Source organism: Leopardus geoffroyi, chromosome C1, assembly GCF_018350155.1.
Source record: "Leopardus geoffroyi isolate Oge1 chromosome C1, O.geoffroyi_Oge1_pat1.0, whole genome shotgun sequence".
NCBI lineage: Eukaryota > Metazoa > Chordata > Mammalia > Carnivora > Felidae > Leopardus > Leopardus geoffroyi.
The window spans coordinates 104074650-104094388 of NC_059328.1; the positions used below are offsets into that span (position 1 = coordinate 104074650).

Genomic DNA, 19739 nt, shown 5'->3' on the forward strand with positions numbered 1-19739 from the left:
CTTGACACAAGTGTCTAGCAGTACCGCATAAATTCTCCTCCCTTTCTTGACAGTTCTTTTATGCCATCTCTAGCAGTAAGTCCTCCAACGTCATTGTCCTGCTGTTAGCACAGATAATGGTAAGTTTCACGAACTATCTTTTTGGTTACAACTGTAAAATACCAGAAGTGTTTTGTACTTCTGAATATTTTAACAATTCCCTTTGGTCCCTGACCACACTCAAAGTGACCTCTGGATTAATTTGTTTAACTTCTAGGGCATGTACTTTGTCTCCTCTGTGCTGCTGATTCGAATGAGCATGCCTCTAGAATATCGTACCATAATCACCGAAGTCCTGGGGGAGCTACAGTTCAACTTCTATCACCGTTGGTTTGATGTGATCTTCCTGGTCAGTGCTCTCTCCAGCATACTGTTCCTCTATTTGGCTCACAAACAGGCACCAGAGAAGCATATGGCACCTTGAACTCATGCCTGTTATAGACTGCTACAGGCCAGTAGCGTCAGAATTTGGATATAAGAGAAAACAATGGAGGGGACCAGGGCCTAATATTTTTTAAACAATCAAAACACTGAGGTAGCAGATTCTACCTCCAGCTTATGCCTTCCTCCTCAGCTGATACTGTGATCATGTAGCATTAGCTAGAACATGAGCGTGAAGTAAACTCAAGCTAGCCCTCAGCGGAGCGCATCCCACAAGGGTTTGAGGCTGATGCAGCATGGCGGAAGAGGGGTGGAAAAGAGCCAAGAAACTAGTCTGGGAGAATACACTGGAGCCCTAGGGTAAGGGGAAGTCTGAGGTAGCTGGGCCAAACACACAGGATCTCTGTCAAGGCTCACACGGAGGAGGTTCTGGCTTTCCCTTAAGATTGACAATCATTAAAATCAGATTGGAACCCTTTGGCCTTAGCTTCATTTTATCAAGGATAACTTGGTAGTGTGCTTGTGTGATCTAACGTGAGTTGGCATCCCCCAGCCAACCCCCACCCCATAAAAATTACCAACAGGTTATCTGTTCTTGTCCAGGGATGGAATGGTGTGCTACTGAAATAGATTCTACCGAGAGAGGTCAGGTATATCATCTTTATTGATTTCTTTTTAAGTCCGTATTTGAGAGTGAATTACTGTGCATTCACGTTGGTGATGATGTCTCAGTTTTTTTTTTTTCTTTCCATCTGCCCCCTCATGCTGTGGGGTAAAACAATGAATAACTGTTAACTGGAATAAGTTTTCCTATTGTAGACCCTACTTTTCTCCATCTGTGAAAGGAAAATGTTGGAAAGTTTATAGAATATTCAGAAATGCAATTTAAGGAAATCCTGAATTTTATTGTGCTGGGACTTCCAGAGGCAAAATGAAAGTTAAAGCATAAAAGCAAGTTTACCAAAAACAAAAGCACTATTAAGGTTTGATCAGCTAACAAGGAAGACTCTAAAGGCATTCTTAATGGCATCTGTTTTAGCAACCACAACATTCTTACAAAACCATAATTTTAATAGGCTTATCTGCTCAGATACTATAATGAGCTCTCACGTGTACAGATTTGTGAATCATCTTTGGTGCTCAAGGAGCCTATAGAATTAAGAGATAGCATCATACAAAGAAATGTCGTTAAGTTGAAGCTTGAAAGAGATCACTTGAAAAGAATCTGGTTCCTGCCTTAAGCTGACCATAAATAAGCCATCTACTTCGGTATCTGCCCCCAAGGCAAATGACAACAGAAGACAACAGTCACACGTGATGAACTGGTTCCCAGAGGAGCTCTTCTCTAACAGAGACAGTAAATGGGTGGCAGCTCATTCCTTGGGAAAGGATTCTTACTGAACGCCCAGAAACAGCTGTCAGCCAAAGCCATTATTTGCTCTCATCACATCTCTGTGTCTTCAGAATTGGAAGAAGAATGTGAGGCTGTACTGTGCGCCTGTGCAAAAGAGAACAAAAGATCTGTAAGTGCGAGTATGAATGTCAGCAGTTGCATGACTTGAGGCAGGGAGTAGAGTCCCTCACTAGAAGCCAGGTAATCTGGATTTTACATTTGGCTTTGTTTCCAGCTTGCTGTTTGACACTAACAAATTTCTTAATGTCTATATATCTTTTCTATAAAGCTAGCACAGTCCTATAATTGACTTGCTATAGAGCTATCACTGAATTTTTTAAAGACAACTAGAATGCTTTCTTCGTGAAGCAGTCATGAATGCAAGGTCAGTGGCTATTATGTGTGCTGTGGTCTGACTGTATGTCTCCAAAATTCGTCTATTGAAATACTAATCCTGTGGTCAGGTGATGATATTAGGAGGTAGGACCTTTGGGCGGTGATTAAGTCATGAGGGCAGAGCCCTTGTGGTTGGGTTTAATGTCTTATAAGAGAGCCCCCACCCCCCACCCCCAGAGCTCCCTATCCCCTTCTACCATGTGAGGACATAGCAAGCAGTTGGCAGTTTGCAGCCTGGAAGAGGGCCTTCTCCGGACCCGAAAGCTGTCAGTGCCCTGATCTTGGATTTGCCAGCCTTCAGAACTGTAAGAAATAAATCTGTTGTTTATAAGCCCCCCAGTGTATGGTCTTTTATTATAGCCCTCCAGACTAAGTGGGTATTCATTAACAAATAGCATTTAATTTATATTACCAATAATTAATTGTAAATAGAGTAGAATTAAAGGTAATAGAAAGAAGAATGATGCAAAAGACTTATCAAGGAATTTAATCCAAATACAGAGTAATGCTTATTCCTCCCTAGCAATAATACACCGCCAATGATCTTAAAAACAACATGTCCCTAAACACCACAGTTCATTTTCATGCTTACCATTAACCAGGCCCTGTTTGAAGTGCTTTAGTAGTCTTAGATAATATAATCCTAATAAGAGTCCTACAAATCCTCCTTGTTTTACAGGTGGGGATAATGAGGCAAAGAGAGAATAAATCCATTTGCCCAAGGACGTTAAGTGACAGAACCAGAATTTGTACATAGCTAGTCTGATTCAGGTTCTTCTGGTGGTTCCATTATAATTTTGATAAACTTACCTTCTCTGGACAGTTACTGTCAACTCCATGCTATGAAAAAGAAACTTGTCCTCATACCACTTCTTCTCCACCAAAATGATTTATCTTTACATTGTAATTTTCTAGTATTCTAGGAAATCTGTGGCAAACATAGACCTGAGGTGTACCTATGAAAGACTCTATCATACTCTGATAGGTTAGATCACTGAGAGAAACCTATCACCACTCACTCGTTCTTTTGCCACGTGTGAGTCGTGCTCTGGTTCTGCCAATGTTCCTTCTTTGGAATCAGGGGGGGCATCCAGTGGATCAGCCATAGAGGAAACGATAGGGATTTTCTTAGCCTGGAAATAATCATAGGCCTTCTTTCCACAGACTAAGAGTGTGACATTCTTCCCACTATTCTGGATTCTGTCCACCACTTTCTCATAGGGTTCTTCCAGCACCTTCCCTCCATTCACTTCGATGATGATATCCTCGTCCTCCAGCCCTGCCAGTTCGGCAGGGCTGCCCTTCTGTACCTGTGAAAAAGAGGTTCTGAATTATTACTTCCAGGCACAGATAAGGGAATGTTAGATTGGCTTCCCTTCAGAGGAGAGAGGGCTTTGAGAATTTCTTCTTAACCATGTTATTTCTCCTTGAGGTACAGAAGAAAGGCGCTCTAATGCTTTTCTGCTTCTCAAAGCTTCAACTTCCATACTCAAATGAATACCATTGGAGGGGTCCAAGATGATAGCACAAGAATCTGAACTCACCCCCCCTCACGGACACCAAATCTACACCTACATACAGAGCAATTCTTCCTAAAGAACTGAGGGCTGATTGAACAGTATCTGCACAACAAAGGACAGAGAGACCACATAAGGAACGGCAGGAGACATGGAGACACGGTCATGATGAAAACCGCGCTGCACGAGCGACAGAGCACGGAGGGGTCTGCACACAGACTGGGGCGCAGCAAAAAAGCAGTTTAAAGAGCAGCTAGACTGACTGAAGGGAACCAACTCACTAACCCTAGAGCATCCACCAAATGGGAGGGAAACTGCTGAACTCCAGCGTCACAGCTACTGGCAGGTACCACTGTTTACATTCCGTCTCCACCTTGATAGTGCAGGCAGACGGGCCCAGGGCCAGGCACTCTAGCCATCCTGCCACCTCGGCAAGCCCTTGGACCTTAGCCCACACCAGCGCAAGGCAGCCCCAGGATGGCACCCACCAGGACACCCTCAGCCTTTGCCTGCTACAGCTCCAGCTGTGCTGCCAGGGCACAAAGCACCCCAAAATACCATCCCCCACCCCCAGCCCAGGCCTGCTTCAGCCATGCCACCGATGCTGGCTCCAACCAAAGCCACCAGGCACACAGTCTGCACTGGGGACATTTCTACACAAGGCCACTCCTTTAAGACAGAGAGAGGTGGCTGTTTTGCCTAATTCATAGAAACAAACACCAAAAGTCAAACAAAAGGAGAACAAAAAATATGCTCCAAATGGAAAGAAGACAAAACTTAAAAGAACTGAACAAAAGGGAGATGAGCAATCAACCTGCTGAGTGGATGAACTCAGAACTTACAGAATATATTTTCTATCTCTTTAACTCTGATTGGTTTTTTCTTAAAATAACTGGAAAAAATACACCAGAGGGAATCAACAGATGATACAGAAGAATCAGGTAAGTGATCTGCAAAGACAGGTAATGTGGAAAGCACCCAAACTGAGCAACAAAAAGAAAAAAATGTAATTGAGTTTAGGTTAAGGAATCTCCGGGAAAAATCTCAAGCATAGTAACACTCATGTCATTCCTGTCAGAAAGGGACAGAGAGCCTATTTGAAGAAATAATAGCCGAAAACCTCCCTAAAACCTGGGGAGACACTCAGGTCCAGGAGAGCCCCAAACAAGATGAACCCAAGGAGGAACACCAAGACCCATAATAATTTAAATCTCAAAGATTAAAGATAGAGAATCTTAAAGGCAGCTAGCTACATACAAGGGAAATGCCATGAGGCTCTCAACTGATTTTTCAGTAGAAACTTTGAGCTAGATGCCACTCTCCCTCGGGCCTGTAAAGGGCTCAAAGGAAAAAACCTACATGCAAGAATGTTCTACCAACCAAGATTATTTTCAGAATTGAAGGGGAAAGAGTTTCCCATACAAAAGTTAAGGAAATCACAACCCTTAAATTAGCCTTGTAAGAAATGTTGAAGGACCTTCTCTAAGCAGAAAAGGCCATAACTAGAAGAAAATTATGAAAGGAAAAAATTTCACCAATAAAAGCAAACCTATAGTAAAGGTGATAATCAGTCACTTATAAACCTAATATGAAAGTTGAAACACAAAAGTAGTAAAATCAATCATATCTTTAAAAAAAAAATAAGGAATTTACAAAATAAAAAGATGTGTAAAATAAGACATGCGTTAAATGTGGAGAGGAAGGAATAAACATGTGCTTTTAGAATATACTTGAATTTAAGTGACCATCAACTTAATACACACTGCTATATATTTAGGATGTTATGTAGGAACTTCATGGTAACCATAAACCAAAAACTATAATTGATACACAAAAAATTAGAAAGGTATCCGAGCATAACACAAAAGTCATCAATCACAAGGGAAGAGAACAAAAGAAAGAAACAGAAGAACTACAAAAATAGCCAGAAAACAAGTAACAAAATGTCAGTAGTTACATGCCTATCAATTATTACTTTAAATGTAAATGGTGTAAATGCTCCAATCGAAAGAGGGTAACTGAAGGGATATAAAAACAAGACCCATCTATATGCTGCCTCTAGGAGACTCACTTCAGGCCTAAAGACACAGGCTGAAAGTGAAGGGCTAGAAAACATATACCATGCAAATGAAGCAGGGGGTTGGGGGAGAAGCCAGGGTAGCAATACTTACATTAGATAAAATAGACTTTTTTTAATAAGTTTTTTTTTTTTTTTTTAATTTTTAATGTTGATTGACTTTTGAAAGAGGCAGAGAGAGAAGGAGACACAGAATCCAAAGTAGGCTCCAGGCTCTGAGCTGTCAGCACTGAGCCCAACATGGGGCTCAAAACCACAAACCATGAGATCATGACCTGAGCTGAAGTTGGACACTTAACCAACTGAGCCACCCAGGAACCCCAATAAAATAGACTTTAAAACAGACTATAGCTAGAGATAAAGAAAGGCACTACATAATGATAAAAGGAACAATCCAACATGTAACAATTATAAATATCTATGATATTTCACAGTAGGTGATTTATAACACTCCACTTAGATCAGTGGATATATCATCCAGACAGAAATCAATAAGAAAATGCGGGCTTTGAACAACACATTAGACCAGACAGACTTAACAGGTATATACAGAACATTCCATCCAAAAACTGCTAAATACACATTCTTTTCAAGTATATATTGAACATTCCCCAGGATCGCATGTTAGGCCACAAGACAAGTCTCAATAAATTTAAGATTAAAATCATATCCTACATCTTTTCCAACCACAACAGTATGAAACTAGAAATCACAAAAAAAAATCTAAAAAGAACACCAATATGGAGTTTGCTACTCCATGTAGCTACTAAACAATGAATGGGTCAACCAAGAAATCAAGAAGGGGGAAAAAAAACAAAAACATGGAGACAAATGAAAATAAAGACATGGGGCGCCTGGGTGGCGCAGTCGGTTAAGCGTCCGACTTCAGCCAGGTCACGATCTCGCGGTCCGTGAGTTCGAGCCCTGCGTCGGGCTCTGGGCTGATGGCTCAGAGCCTGGAGCCTGTTTCCGATTCTGTGTCTCCCTCTCTCTCTGCCCCTCCCCCGTTCATGCTCTGTCTCTCTCTGTCCCAAAAATAAATAAAAACGTTGAAAAAAAATTAAAAAAAAAAAAAAAAAAAAAGACAGGGCACCTGGGTGGCTCAGTCGGTTAAGCGGCCGACTTCGGCTCAGGTCATGATCTCGTGGTCCGTGAATTCAAGCCCCGCGTGAGGCTCTGTGCTGACAGCTCAGAGCCTGGAGCCTGTTTCAGATTCTGTGTCTCCCTCTCTCTCTGCCCCTCCCCTGTTCATGCTCTGTCTCTCCCTGTCTCAAAAATAAATAAAATGTTAAAAAAAAAAAATTAAAAAAAAAAAGAAAATAAAGACACAATTCAAAGTCTTCGGGATGTAGTAAAAGCAGTGCTAAGAAGCTTATAGAGATACTGCCCTAAGAAATAAGAAAATTCTCAATTTAGCCTTCTACCTGAAAAAGCTAGAAAAGGACCAAAACCCAAAGTTAGTAGAAGGAAGGAAATAAAGATCTGAGTGGAAATAGAGATGACAAAAATAGAAAAGCTCAATGAAATCAAGACCTACTTCTCTGAAATATAAATAAAATTGTGTACCTTTAGGCAGACTCATCAAGAAAGGACTCAAAATGAGAAATGAAAGAACTTACCAGCAACAGCATAGAAATACAAAGGATTATAAGAGACTATTATGAAAACTTAGAAGCCAATAAATGGGACAACCTTCCCTCTTGCCACTTTTATCCAACACAACACTGGAAAACCTAGGCACAAGAATCAGACAAGAAAAAGAAATCAACGCATCCAAATTGATAAGGCAAAAGTAAAATTATTATTTGCAGATGACATACTATACATAGAAAACCCTACAGACTCCACCAAAGAAACTATCACTATTCGTGGGTTCAAGCCCTGTGTCGGGCTCTGTGCTGACAGCTAAGAGCCTGGAGCCTGCTGCAGATTCTGTGTCTCCCTCTCTCTGCCTCTCCCCTGCTCACACTCTTTCCCTCTCTCAAAAATAAACAAACATTAAAAAAAAATTTTTTTTAAGATATAGTACAAAGCTACAGTAATCAAAACAGTGTTGTACTGGCACAAACAATAGACACATAGATCAATAGAACAGAATAGAGAGGCGAGAAATGATCCCATGCTTATTTGGTCAATTAATCTACAACAAAGGAGGCAAGAATATACAGTGGAGAAAAGACAGCCTCTTCAATGAATGGGGCTGTGAAAACTGGACAGCTACATGCAAAACAATGAAACTGGACCACTTTCTCACACCATACACAAAAATAAACTCAAAATGAATTAAAGACCTAAATGAGAAACCTGAAACCATAAAAATCCTAGAAGAAAATGTAAGCAGTAATGCCTTTGACATTGGCCTTAGCAACATTTTTCTAGATATATGCTCTCAGGCAAGAGAAATAAAAGCAAAACTAAATTACTGGGACTACACCAAAATAAAACAAATTTACACAGCAGAGAAAGCATCAATAAAATGAAAGAGCAACCTACTAAATGAGAGAAGATATTTGCAAATGATAACACCAGCACAAATAAGTTGATTAAGAATTGGGCAGAGGCCCTAAATAGACATTTTTCCAAAGACATGTATATAACTGACAGGCACATGAAAAGATACTCAACACCACTGATGATCAGGGAATCACAAATTAAAACCACAATGAGATATCCTCACACCTGTCAGAATGGTTAACATCAAAACAACAAGAGATAACAAGTGTTGGCAAGGATGTGAAGAAAAAGGAACACTCATGCATTGTTGGTGAGACTGTAAACTGGTGCAGCCACTATGGAAAATAGTATGGAGGTTCTTCAAAAAATTGAAAATAGAAATATCATCACTCATATGAGGACTTTAAGACACAGAACAGATGAACACAAGGGAAGGAAAGCAAAAATAATATAAAAAAAGAGAGGGAGACAAAACATAAGAGACTCTTAAATATGGAGAATAAACAGAGGGTTACTGGAGGGGTTGTAGGAGGGGGGATGGGCTAAATGGGGGATGGGCTAAAAGGGGCATTAAGGAATCTACCCCTGAAATCATTGTTGCACTATAAGCTAACTTGGATATAAATTAAATATTAATAAATAAAAATTTTTTAAAAAATAAAATAGAAATACCATAGGTTCCAATAATTCCACTACTAGGTATTTTACCCAAAGAAACTGGAAACACTAATTTGAAAAGATACATGCACCCCTATGTTTATAGCACCATCATCTACAATAACCAAAATATAGAAACAACCTAAGTGTCCATTACTCAGCCGTTAAAAAAAAAAAAAAAAAAATGAAATCTGCCATTTGAGACAACATGGATGGACCTAGACGTAAAATAAGAGAAAACAAATACCATATAGTTTCACTTATATGTAGGATCTAAAAAAAAAAAAACAAAAAAAAAAAAAAGCAGAAATCAATCCATAAATAGGGAATAAATTGATGGTTGCCAAAGGGGAAGGGATTGGGGTGATGGACAGAATGGGTGAAGGAGAGTAGGAGATACAGGATTCCAATTATAGAATGAACAAGTAACAGAACAAGTTACAGCAGGACTACGGTCAATGATATTGTAATAGTGTTGTACAGGGATAGATGGTAGTTCTACTTGTGGTTGAGCACAGCATAACATTTAGAGTTGTTGAATCACTATGTTGTACACCTAATAGAACATGTGTCAACTATACTTCAATAAAAATAAATAAATTGGACAACCTAGAAGAAATAGATAAATTTCTAGAAACAGAATCGTCTAAGACTGAGTCAGGAAAAAATAGAAAATCTGAGCAGACTGATTACAGGTAACAAAATCAGGAATCATAAACTCTCAACAAACAAAAGTCCAGGATAAGATGGCTTCACAGGTGAAGTCCACCAAACATTTCCAGAAGAATTAATACCTATCCTTCTCAAAGTATTCCAAAGAAGCAAAGAGGAAGGAAAGCTTCCAAATTCATTCTACAAGGCCAGCATTACCCTGATACCAAAACCTGACAAACACACCACACACATACACAAAATTACACACCAATATTCCTGATGAACATAGATGCAAAAATCCTCAAAATATTAACTGGCCAAATTCTACAACACACTAAAAGGATCATTAACCACAATCAAGTGGGATTTATTCCAAGGATGCAAGAATGGTTCAATATCCACAAATCAATGTGATACACCACATTAACAAAATGAGAGTTAAAAATCTAATGACCAGCTCAATAGATGCAGAAAAAATATTTGACAAAATTCAGCATGATAAAAACTTAACAAAGTGGACTTAGAGGGAACATACCTCAACATAATTAAGACCCTATATGACAAACCCTCGGTTAACGTAGTCGGTGAAAAGCTGAAAGCTTTTCCACTAAGATCAGGAGGAAGACAAGGATGTCCACTCTTGCCACCTTTATTTGACATTGTACTGGACGTTCTAGCTGCAAAAATTGGAAAAGGAAAAGAAATAAAAGACATCCAAATTGGCAAGGAAAAAGTAAATCTGTCACTATTTGCAGATGACATGAGACTATATGTAGAAAACCCTAAAGACTCCACCAAAAACTATTAGAGTAAATGAATTCAATGAAGTTGCAAAAGTGAAAACATCAATATACAAAAATCTGTTGTGTTCCTATACACTAATAACAAAGTAGCAGAAAGAGAAATTTAGAAAACAATCCCATTTACAATTCCATCAAAGAGAATAAAATACATAGGAATAAATTTAACCAAGGAAGTTAAGAAAGAGTTGTAAAAGACCTGTACTCTGAAAACTGTAAGACATTGATGAAAGTGGAGATGGCACACTTAAATGGGAAGACATTCCATGCTTATAGATTGGGAGAATAGCATTAAAATGTTCATAATACCCAAAGCAATCTACAGATCCCATACAATCCCTATCAAAATTCCAATAGTGGTTTTCTCCAAACTAGAACAAAAGATTCTAAATTTGTGTGGAACCACAAAGATCCCAAATAGGTAAACAATCTTAAGAAGAACAAAGCTGGGGGTCTCACAATCCCAGATTTTAAGGTATCCTCAAAGCTACAGTAATCAAAGCAGTGTAGTACTGGCACAAAAACAGACACATAGATCAACGAACAGAACAGAGAGCCCAGAAATAAACCCACGCTTATATGGTCAATTAACCTACAACAAAGGAGGGAAGAATATACAGTGGGGAAAAGACGGTCTCTTCGATAAATGGTGCTGGAGAAACTGGACCACTTCCTCATACCATACACAAAAATAAGCTCAAAATGGATTAAAGACCTAAATGGGAGACCTGAAATCATAAGACTCCTAGAAGAAAACACAGGCAGTAATTACTTCGGCATCAACCTTAGCAACATTTTTGTAGATCTGTCTCCTCAGACAAGGGGAAAAAAGCAAAAAGAAACCACTCAGACTACATCAAACTAAAAAGGTTTTGTAGGGGCGCCTGGGTGGCGCAGTCGGTTAAGCGTCCGACTTCAGCCAGGTCACGATCTCACGGTCCGTGAGTTCAAGCCCCGCGTCAGGCTCTGGCATGATGGCTCAGAGCCTGGAGCCTGTTTCCGATTCTGTGTCTCCCTCTCTCTCTGCCCCTCCCCCGTTCATGCTCTGTCTCTCTCTGTCCCAAAAATAAATAAACGTTGAAAAATAAATAAATAAATAAATAAATAAATAAATAAAAAGGTTTTGCAGAGTAAAGCATCAACAAAACGAAAGGGCAACTTGCTGAATGGAGAAGATACATCCAATGACGGGTTAATATCCAAAATATATAAAGAACTTATACAACAACAAATAATCCAATTAAGAAATGCACAGAATGGGCGTCTGGGTGGCTCAGTCGGTTGAGCGTCCAACTTCGGCTCAGATCATGATCTCGTGGTCTGTGAGTTCAAGTCCTGCGTCGGAGCCTGCTTCAGATTCTGTGTCTCCCTCTCTCTCTGCCCCTCCCCCGCTCATGCTCTGTCTCTCTCTGTCAAAAATAAATAAACGTTAAAAAAAATTTTTTTCATAAAAAATAAAAAAAAGAAATGCGCAGAAGACCTGAATAGGCATTTTTCCAAACACATACACATGCCAAGAGACACATAAAAAGATGCTCACCATTATTAATCAGGAAAGTGCAAATCAAAACCACAATGAGATGTCACCTCACACCTATCAGAAAAGCTAGTATCAAAAAGATAAGAAATGACAAGTATCAGCAAGGATGTGGAGAAAAGGGAACGAACCCCTGTGCACTGTGGGTGGGAATGTAAATTGGTGCAGCCACTATGGAAAACAGTATGGAGATTCCTCAAAAAATTGAAAATAGAAATACCATAAGATCCAGCAATTTCACTTCTCAGTATTTACCCAAAGAAAACAAAAACACCAATTTGAAACTATCTATGCACCCCTTTGTTTACAGCAGCATTATTTACAATAGCGAAGATATGGAAGCCACCTAAGTGTCCACCAATAGATGAAAGGATAACGAAGATGGGGGGAGGGAGGGGTCCACAATGGAATATTACTCAGCCATAACAAAGAATGGAATCTTGCCATTCACAACAACATGGATGGACCAAAGGCAGACAGAAATCGGCCTTATTATTTCACTTCTATGTAGAATCCAAGAAACAAAACAAACATTCAAATCTAGAGAAAAAATTGGTGGTTGCCAAAGCAGAGGCAGATGGGGGAGGGATACGGGCAAAATAGGCAAAGGGGATTAAGAAGTACAAGCTTCCAGTTGTAAAATAAGTAAATCACAGGAATTAAAAGTACAGCTTAGGGAATATAGTCAATAATATTTAATAACCGTATGGTGACAGTGGTAACTACACTCACCAATGATGAGAATTCACAATGCATATAATTGTGAAAATGCTACATTGTACACCTGAAATTAATAGAACATTGTATGTCAACTATACTTCAATTTTTAAAAAATCATGAAGATCATCAGAAGAAAATAAGTAGCATTACAGTGGTTGAGTACCATATTGTAGGTCTTCTGAGTTGGAGCATTAATTAGATTTCATAGGTTCCCCTTCTTCATTCCCAACTTGAAAGCTATGGGGATAGTCTCGCTGTCACTCCCTATAGGCTGGGGCATTACGCCAAACGCACAGGAGTAAACAAGTATCACTCCCAGTCAGACTTGGTAGTGACTGTCAACTACAGTCATGTCGATTCACTCTATTTGACTTGAAAGTACCTAAAGACAATTAGATGTTTAAGAAAAATAAAAAATGTGAGCTTAGGATGTACTTGTCACTACCTTAAAGGGTACGGGACCATGGAAGCATTTATTTAAACCCAAGTGAGACCATCAATGTAGGCCTTCAATGTAACCTAAGCCATCAATGAGTGGGAGAGACTAGGACTCTCCTAACTGTGGCGTGTTCATTGGGCTGCTAGAACCAGATTACCATACCTCTTTGACGAACGAGCCTGGCCGACCCTGAATGGTGTTTAAGTGAAAGCCATAGCCATTTTCACCTTTAACCAGCCTGCAGAGTTTAGGTTTATGATCTCCTACTTCCTCTGTAGTATCTGGACTTGAAACCTCCACAGGAGCGGGAGCAGGAGCCGGAGCGGGAGCCGGAGCGGGAGCCAGAGCCTCCTTGACAGAACCATTAGGCAGTTCTTGGCTTTGATAGTAGAGAAATGGAGAAAAGTGAGCCTTTGGAAAGGAAAGGAAAGGGAAAAAAAAAAAAACCCATGAATTGTAAGTATGAGTAGTTATATTTTATTAAATGTGCTGGCTTAATTTACAAGGTGTCATACATGGTCCACAGCTCTTGCAGATACATCTGATTGGGGGCAGTAAAATTTCTCTACCACCCTAACCAGAAAAGATATAAAGAAATATTGAGCTTGGTCATGAGTAATGTGTATAAACATGTAACCAAATACGCATATACATAAAATAAAAGCTGTTATCACCATCTGAAGTACACGTACTAATTTGTTATACTCGTTTTTATTATTTATTGTTGTAACCATTAGTTGAAACTTCTGTTATGCCAAACTCATCTTTAAATACTTCTAATCCATCTCAACTCCCAGACCATCCATGTGAAGAAGAGTGTGATGGTCTTGAATACAAAAGAGACATAGAACAGGAAACATATGACTGGTTTTTTAAATAGAATTAACAGCTTAGACTGTGGGTTTTAATTGAGAGAATCAAAAAGGTAGATTTGAGTATGGCAAGATCCTGGACCAGCAGTTAAATTGCTGCCCATGAGTGTCCAGGACTTTTATTAGGCAATGAGTACAAAATCAGGCAACTGAAAGTGAGTACAATGTGTGCTCTGCCCCAAATTGTGCTGTTCAGCAGCCTGGCTAAAATTAGATTGGGGTCCTCTGGTTATCAATTCTCTGACTAACCACAAGACCACATCTTCCTTTCTAAACAAGAATAGCCAAGAACCTCATAGTTACCCAATTCAACTACATTTCAGACCTTTCAGTTATATACTTGCAAATGTTCCACATTTCTTTCTGTCTTTAAAATATGGAAAGTTAAACCAGCATTACTTTGATTCCCAAACTAGACAGAGATCCCACAAAAAAGGAGAATTACAGGCCAATATCCCTGACAAACACAGATGCAAAAATTATCAACAAGATACTAGTAAATTGAATTCAACAGCATATAAAAAGAATTATTCACCGTGATCAAGTGGGATTCATTTCTGGGCTGCAGGGCTGGTTCAATATTTGCAAATCAACCAATATGATACATCACATTAATAAAGGAAAGGATAAGAACCATATGATCTTGTCAACAGATGCAGAAAAAGCATTTGACAAAATACAGCATCCTTTCCTAATAAAAACCCTCAAGAAAGTCGGGATAGAAAGAACATACCTTAACAACATAAAAGCCATATACGAAAAGCCCACAGCTAATATCATCCTCAATGGGGAAAACCTGAGAGCTTTCCCCCTGAGATCAGGAACATGACAGGGATGTCCACTGTCACCACTGTTGTTTAACATAGTGTTGGAAGTCCTAGCATCAGCAATCAGACAACAAAATGAAATAAATGGCATCAAAATTGACAAAGAAGAAGTCAAACTTTCACTTTTCGCAGATGACATGATACTCTACATGAAAAACCTGCAAGACTCCACCAAAAAGGCTGCTAGAACTGATGCATGAATTCAGCAAAGTTGCAGGATACAAAATCAGTGTACAGAAGTTGGTTGCATTTCTATATACCAACAATGAAGCAACATAAAGAGAAATCAAGAAGTCGATCCCATTTACAATTGTACGAAGAACCATAAAAAACCTAGAAATAAACCTAACCAAAGATGTGAAAGATCCACATGCTGAAAACTATAGAAAACTTATGAAGAAAATTGAAGAACACACAAAGAATGGAAAAACATTCCATGCTCATGGATTGGAAGAATATTGTTAAAATGTCAATACTACCCAAACAATCTACACATTCAGTGCAATCACAATCAAAATTACACCAGCATTCTTCTCAAAGCCAGAACAAACAATCCTAAAATTTGTACGGAACCACAAAAGACCCTGAATAGTCAAAGTGATGTTGAAAAAGAAAACCAAAGCGGGAGACATCACAATCCCAGACTTTAGCCTCTACTACAAAGCTGTAATCGTCAAGAGAGTATGATATTGGCACAAAAACAGACACATAGACCAATGGAATAAAATAGACAACCCAGAACTGGGCCCAAATGGATGGCCAACTAATCTTTGACAAAGCAGGAAAGAGCATCCCATGGAAAAAAGACAATCTCTTTAGCAAATGGTGCTGGGAGAACTGGACAGCAACATGCAGAAGAATGAAACTAGACCACTTTCTTACACCATACACAAAAATAAACTCAAAATGGATGAAAGACCTAAATGTGAGACAGGAAACCATCAAAACCCTAGAGGAGAAAACAGGCAACAATCTCTTTGACCTCAGCTACAGCAATTTCTTGCTCGACATGTCTCCAAAGGCAAGGGAATTAAAAGCAAAAATGAATTATTGGGACCGCATCAAGATAAAAAAACTTCTGCACACTGAAGGAAACAATCAACAAAACTGAAAAGCAACCAATGGAATGAGAGAAGATACTTTCAAATGACATATTGGATATAGGGTTAGTATCCAAAATCTATAAAGAACTTATCAAACTCAACACCCAAAAAACAAATAATCCAGTGAAGAAATTGGCAAAAGGCATGAATAGACACTTCTCCAAAGATGACATCCAGGTGGCCAACAGACACATGAAAGGGTGCTTAACGTCACTCATCATCAGGGAACTACAAATCAAAACCACACTGAGATACCACCTCACACTGGTCAGAGTGGCTAAAATAACTCAGGAAACAACATACTGGTGCGGATGTGGAGAAACAGGAACCCTCTTGCAGTTGGTGGGAATGCAAACTGGTGCAGCCACTCTGGAAAACAGTGTGGAGGTTCCTCAAAAAATTAAAAATAGAACTACCCTACAACCCAGCAATAGCACTACCAGGAATTTATCCAAAGGATACAGGAGTGCTGATTCATAGGGGTACATGTACCCCAATGTTTATAGCAGCACTTTCAACAAAGGCCAAATTATGGAAAGAGCCTAAATGTCCATCAACTGATGAATGGATAAAGAAGATGTGGTTTATATATTCAATGGAATACTACTTGGCATGAGAAAGAATAAAATCATGCCATTTGCAGCAACATGGATGCGACTGGAAGGTATTAAGCTAAGTGAAATAAGTCAGTCAGAGAAAGACAGGTATCATGTTTTCACTCATATGTGGAACTTGAGAAACTTAACAGAAGACCATGGGGGAAGGAAGGCGGAAAAACTAGTTACAAACAGAGAGGCAGGGAGGCAAACCACAAGACTCTTAAATACAGAGAAAAAACAAACTGAGGGTGGATGGCGGGGTGGAGGAGAGGGGAAAGCGGGTGATGGGTATTGAGGAGGGCACTTGCTGGGATGAGCACTGGGTGTTGTATGTAAGCAGTGAACCATGGGAATCTACCCCCAAAACCAAGAGCACACTTCACATACTGTACGTTAGTCAATTTGACAATGAATTCTATTTTAAAAATGATAACAAAAAATAAAATAAAATGAAATGTGGAAAGTTATCAGTGACTTGTTACATACAAAAATACCTCCAACATCACTACCCAAAGGGCAAATCAACTGTATGTGATCACAGCAGCTAATCTTGAGGACAAGCATAGTAACATTAAACACTTAGTGAGTTTTCATTCACTTTCAGATATCTGGGTGCCTAGTATGTGCCAGGAACTTGTTTAGGTGTCTGTTTCATTCACGGTTATATCTCAAAGATCCACCCACCCCTGTGTGGAACCTGCTTTAGAGGGGCTGAAGGGAGGGGGAGGAAGAAGATGGGGAAAGCATGTTTTTCAAAATTCTCTCTTGTATTAACCAAAACATTATAGTTAAATCATTGTCATAGAATTAGGAGGGAGTGGAAAAGAATTAATGCCAGAATCCCCTTTATAGCAGCCTGAGAAGTGACTTCCTGACTTCTGTCTGAACTTTTCCACAAGCTGGGAGGTCACCACTCAGCAAAAATGGCTCATCCTGTTCCTGGCAGCTTCAGTTGGGGCTGTTGTTGGGTAGAGTGCGCTCTATATTTGTTAGATCTAGTTAATTTTGTTCAAGTCCTTGAGTTCCTTATCTTCTGTCTGGTGGCTCGATCCGTGATTAAGAACGAGGAATCTCCCAACTATTATTGTGGAATTGTCTATTTCCACTTCCAAGTTTGTCAATTTGTGCTTCATGGTTTTTCCAGCTTTATTAATGTGTAATTGACAAACTGTATATATTCAAGGTGTATGTACAGTGTGATTTGATATACATACACATTGTGAAGTGATCACCACAATCAAGTTAATTAACATATCTGTCCCCTTACACAGTCATCATGTTATCATTTAGTCTTCTGAATTCTTTTTTTTTTTTTTTAATGTTTATTTTTGAGAGAGAGAGACAGAGCGTGAGCAGGGGAGGGGCAGAGAGAGAGGGAGACACAGAATCGGAAGCAGGCTCCAGGCTCCGAGCCATCAGCCCAGAGCCCGACGCGGGGCTCGAACTCACGGACCTGAGATCATGACCTGAGCCAAAGTTGGAAGCTTAACCAACTGAGCCACCCAGGCACCCCTGCTTTTCGAATTCTTGAAGATACTCTCCTTTCCTCCCCAAAAGTCTATGCTTATTCAAGCTAAATACTCACATTGTGACTTCTAGAACCTCTGCTCCAATTACCTTTCTTGATACTGGACTTCTTATAGTCATGTTCTCAGAACTGGACACGATGTTGACTTAAACAACATTTCTATATGCCACACATTATTCTGAATGTTCTAAATATTAGCTCATATAACACTGCACGGTAGCTACCCCCACTTTACAACTAAGGAAACAAGTACAGCCAGGGTAACTTGCCCAAGCACACATTACTTACTAGTCATTTTAAGTACGGTCTGACCAACTGTCCTCTCCAAAAGCCAAGTGTCCGTTTAAATTGCCTTTTTGGGGTGGGGGCAGCTATGTAGGGTATCATCAGGTTTCTGTTCTTTTTTTATAGTCCTCAAATCAGGTCTCACCATTTGATATGCATACAATTTAGTTTTAAATTAGTATGTGAAATTTATTCCTGTTTAAAGTTAAACTTATTAGTTTTTATGCTTCTTTCTATCCTGACTGGATATTTTGAATATTATAATCTCTAGTAAATTAATTACCCATCAACACATTAAGCCATCTGTATGACTAAAGTATCTTAAACGTTTTCCATGTTTCCAAATTGGATTATAAACAGCTTAGGATACACAGAATACCATTGGAGACATCTGTGCAGAACGACATTGTTCCAATATCAATTATCCTTCAAGTATGACCGTAAATTAGCTAAAAACCCACAAATCCTTCTATCATCCAGTTTACTCTTCAATTTTCTTTACACAAGTATCTTGAAATACCTAATCAAGATGTGCTGAGAGGGAATATGGTGGAATGAATTAAGAACTTAGGTTCAGGGGTGTCTGGGTGGCTCAGTCAGCTAAGCATCCGACTCTTGATCTCAGCTCAGGTCTTGATCTCAGGGTCACGAGTTCAAGCCCTGCACTCGGCAAAACAACTTGGGTTCAAATACCGGCTGGGATGGGTGACTTAAAAAAATGAAGTTTAGAGAGACTGAGAAATTGCAAATCTGTAAAAAGGGGCTAATACCACCCCTATCATATTCCTCGCTATCATTTATGTACCTTCGGATGCTGCCATTATTGTATATCACCTAGAATAAGTTCATCCTTGTTCATCTGTGTGACCACCACCTAGCAAGGCGGATGGTATATTGAAGGCCCCTGAATGTCTCTTAAACTAGACCAAACCTCAGTTCTTGTGATAAAATTAAAAGATTATTAAAAAAAAAAAAAAAAAGACATGCAGGTAACACCTGTTGTGATTAAAAGTTAAGAGCAAATAAGGTTAATGTGACACTAATGTTAGTCTTGGTGAATCCATGTTTCTATTCCCTTGCTAAGGGCTCAGGAGCTATTTAATAATCCTTTCTAGGCTTTTATGCAGGGTTAATGGCATTTATTGGTCTATAGTTTAAAATCCAGTTGTTTGCTATTTGGCACAGTTAGGGCTATATCTGCCTATTTCCAGGGTAATGTTCGTAGATTTTTCTCAGATCAGCAAGAGTAATCCTGTAGTTACATTCACAAATTCTTTCAAAATCTTGAATCTAAGGATTTAAAACTCACGTACCAATCACTTGGCATTCTCTTGTCACTACCAACTTGACCTTCAATGCAGCCTTAATGAATGACCGTTACATCCCTTCCAGTTTGAGAATCAAAGTGGTAACTTAGCCAAAGTTTGAGGACTTGAGGGAATGGACCCAACCTTAATGCAC

General features: G+C 39.3%; 2 protein-coding genes across 10 annotated transcripts in view; one reads left to right on the top strand and one right to left on the bottom strand.

The window, feature by feature from the left end:
- GPR89A (G protein-coupled receptor 89A) overlaps positions 1-898 on the top strand; it is a 79115-nt gene extending 78217 nt beyond the window's left edge. For all 3 annotated transcript variants that reach the window (XM_045478912.1, XM_045478911.1, XM_045478913.1), the window contains 2 exons: positions 54-119; positions 257-898. In XM_045478912.1, coding sequence (XP_045334868.1) covers positions 54-119; positions 257-463 — 273 coding nt within the window. In that variant the 3' untranslated portion in view covers positions 464-898. The remainder of the gene's footprint in view (positions 1-53; positions 120-256) is intronic.
- A 224-nt stretch (positions 899-1122) lies between these two features.
- The window catches only part of PDZK1 (PDZ domain containing 1), a 59967-nt gene continuing 41350 nt past the window's right edge, over positions 1123-19739 (bottom strand). For 5 of the 7 annotated variants that reach the window (XM_045478908.1, XM_045478907.1, XM_045478906.1 and 2 more), the window contains 3 exons: positions 13227-13475; positions 3229-3519; positions 1123-1918 (listed from right to left, as the gene is read on the bottom strand). In XM_045478908.1, coding sequence (XP_045334864.1) covers positions 1865-1918; positions 3229-3519; positions 13227-13475 — 594 coding nt within the window. In that variant the 3' untranslated portion in view covers positions 1123-1864. The remainder of the gene's footprint in view (positions 1919-3228; positions 3520-13226; positions 13476-19739) is intronic. The other 2 variants (XM_045478903.1, XM_045478910.1) reach the window with 2 other exon arrangements.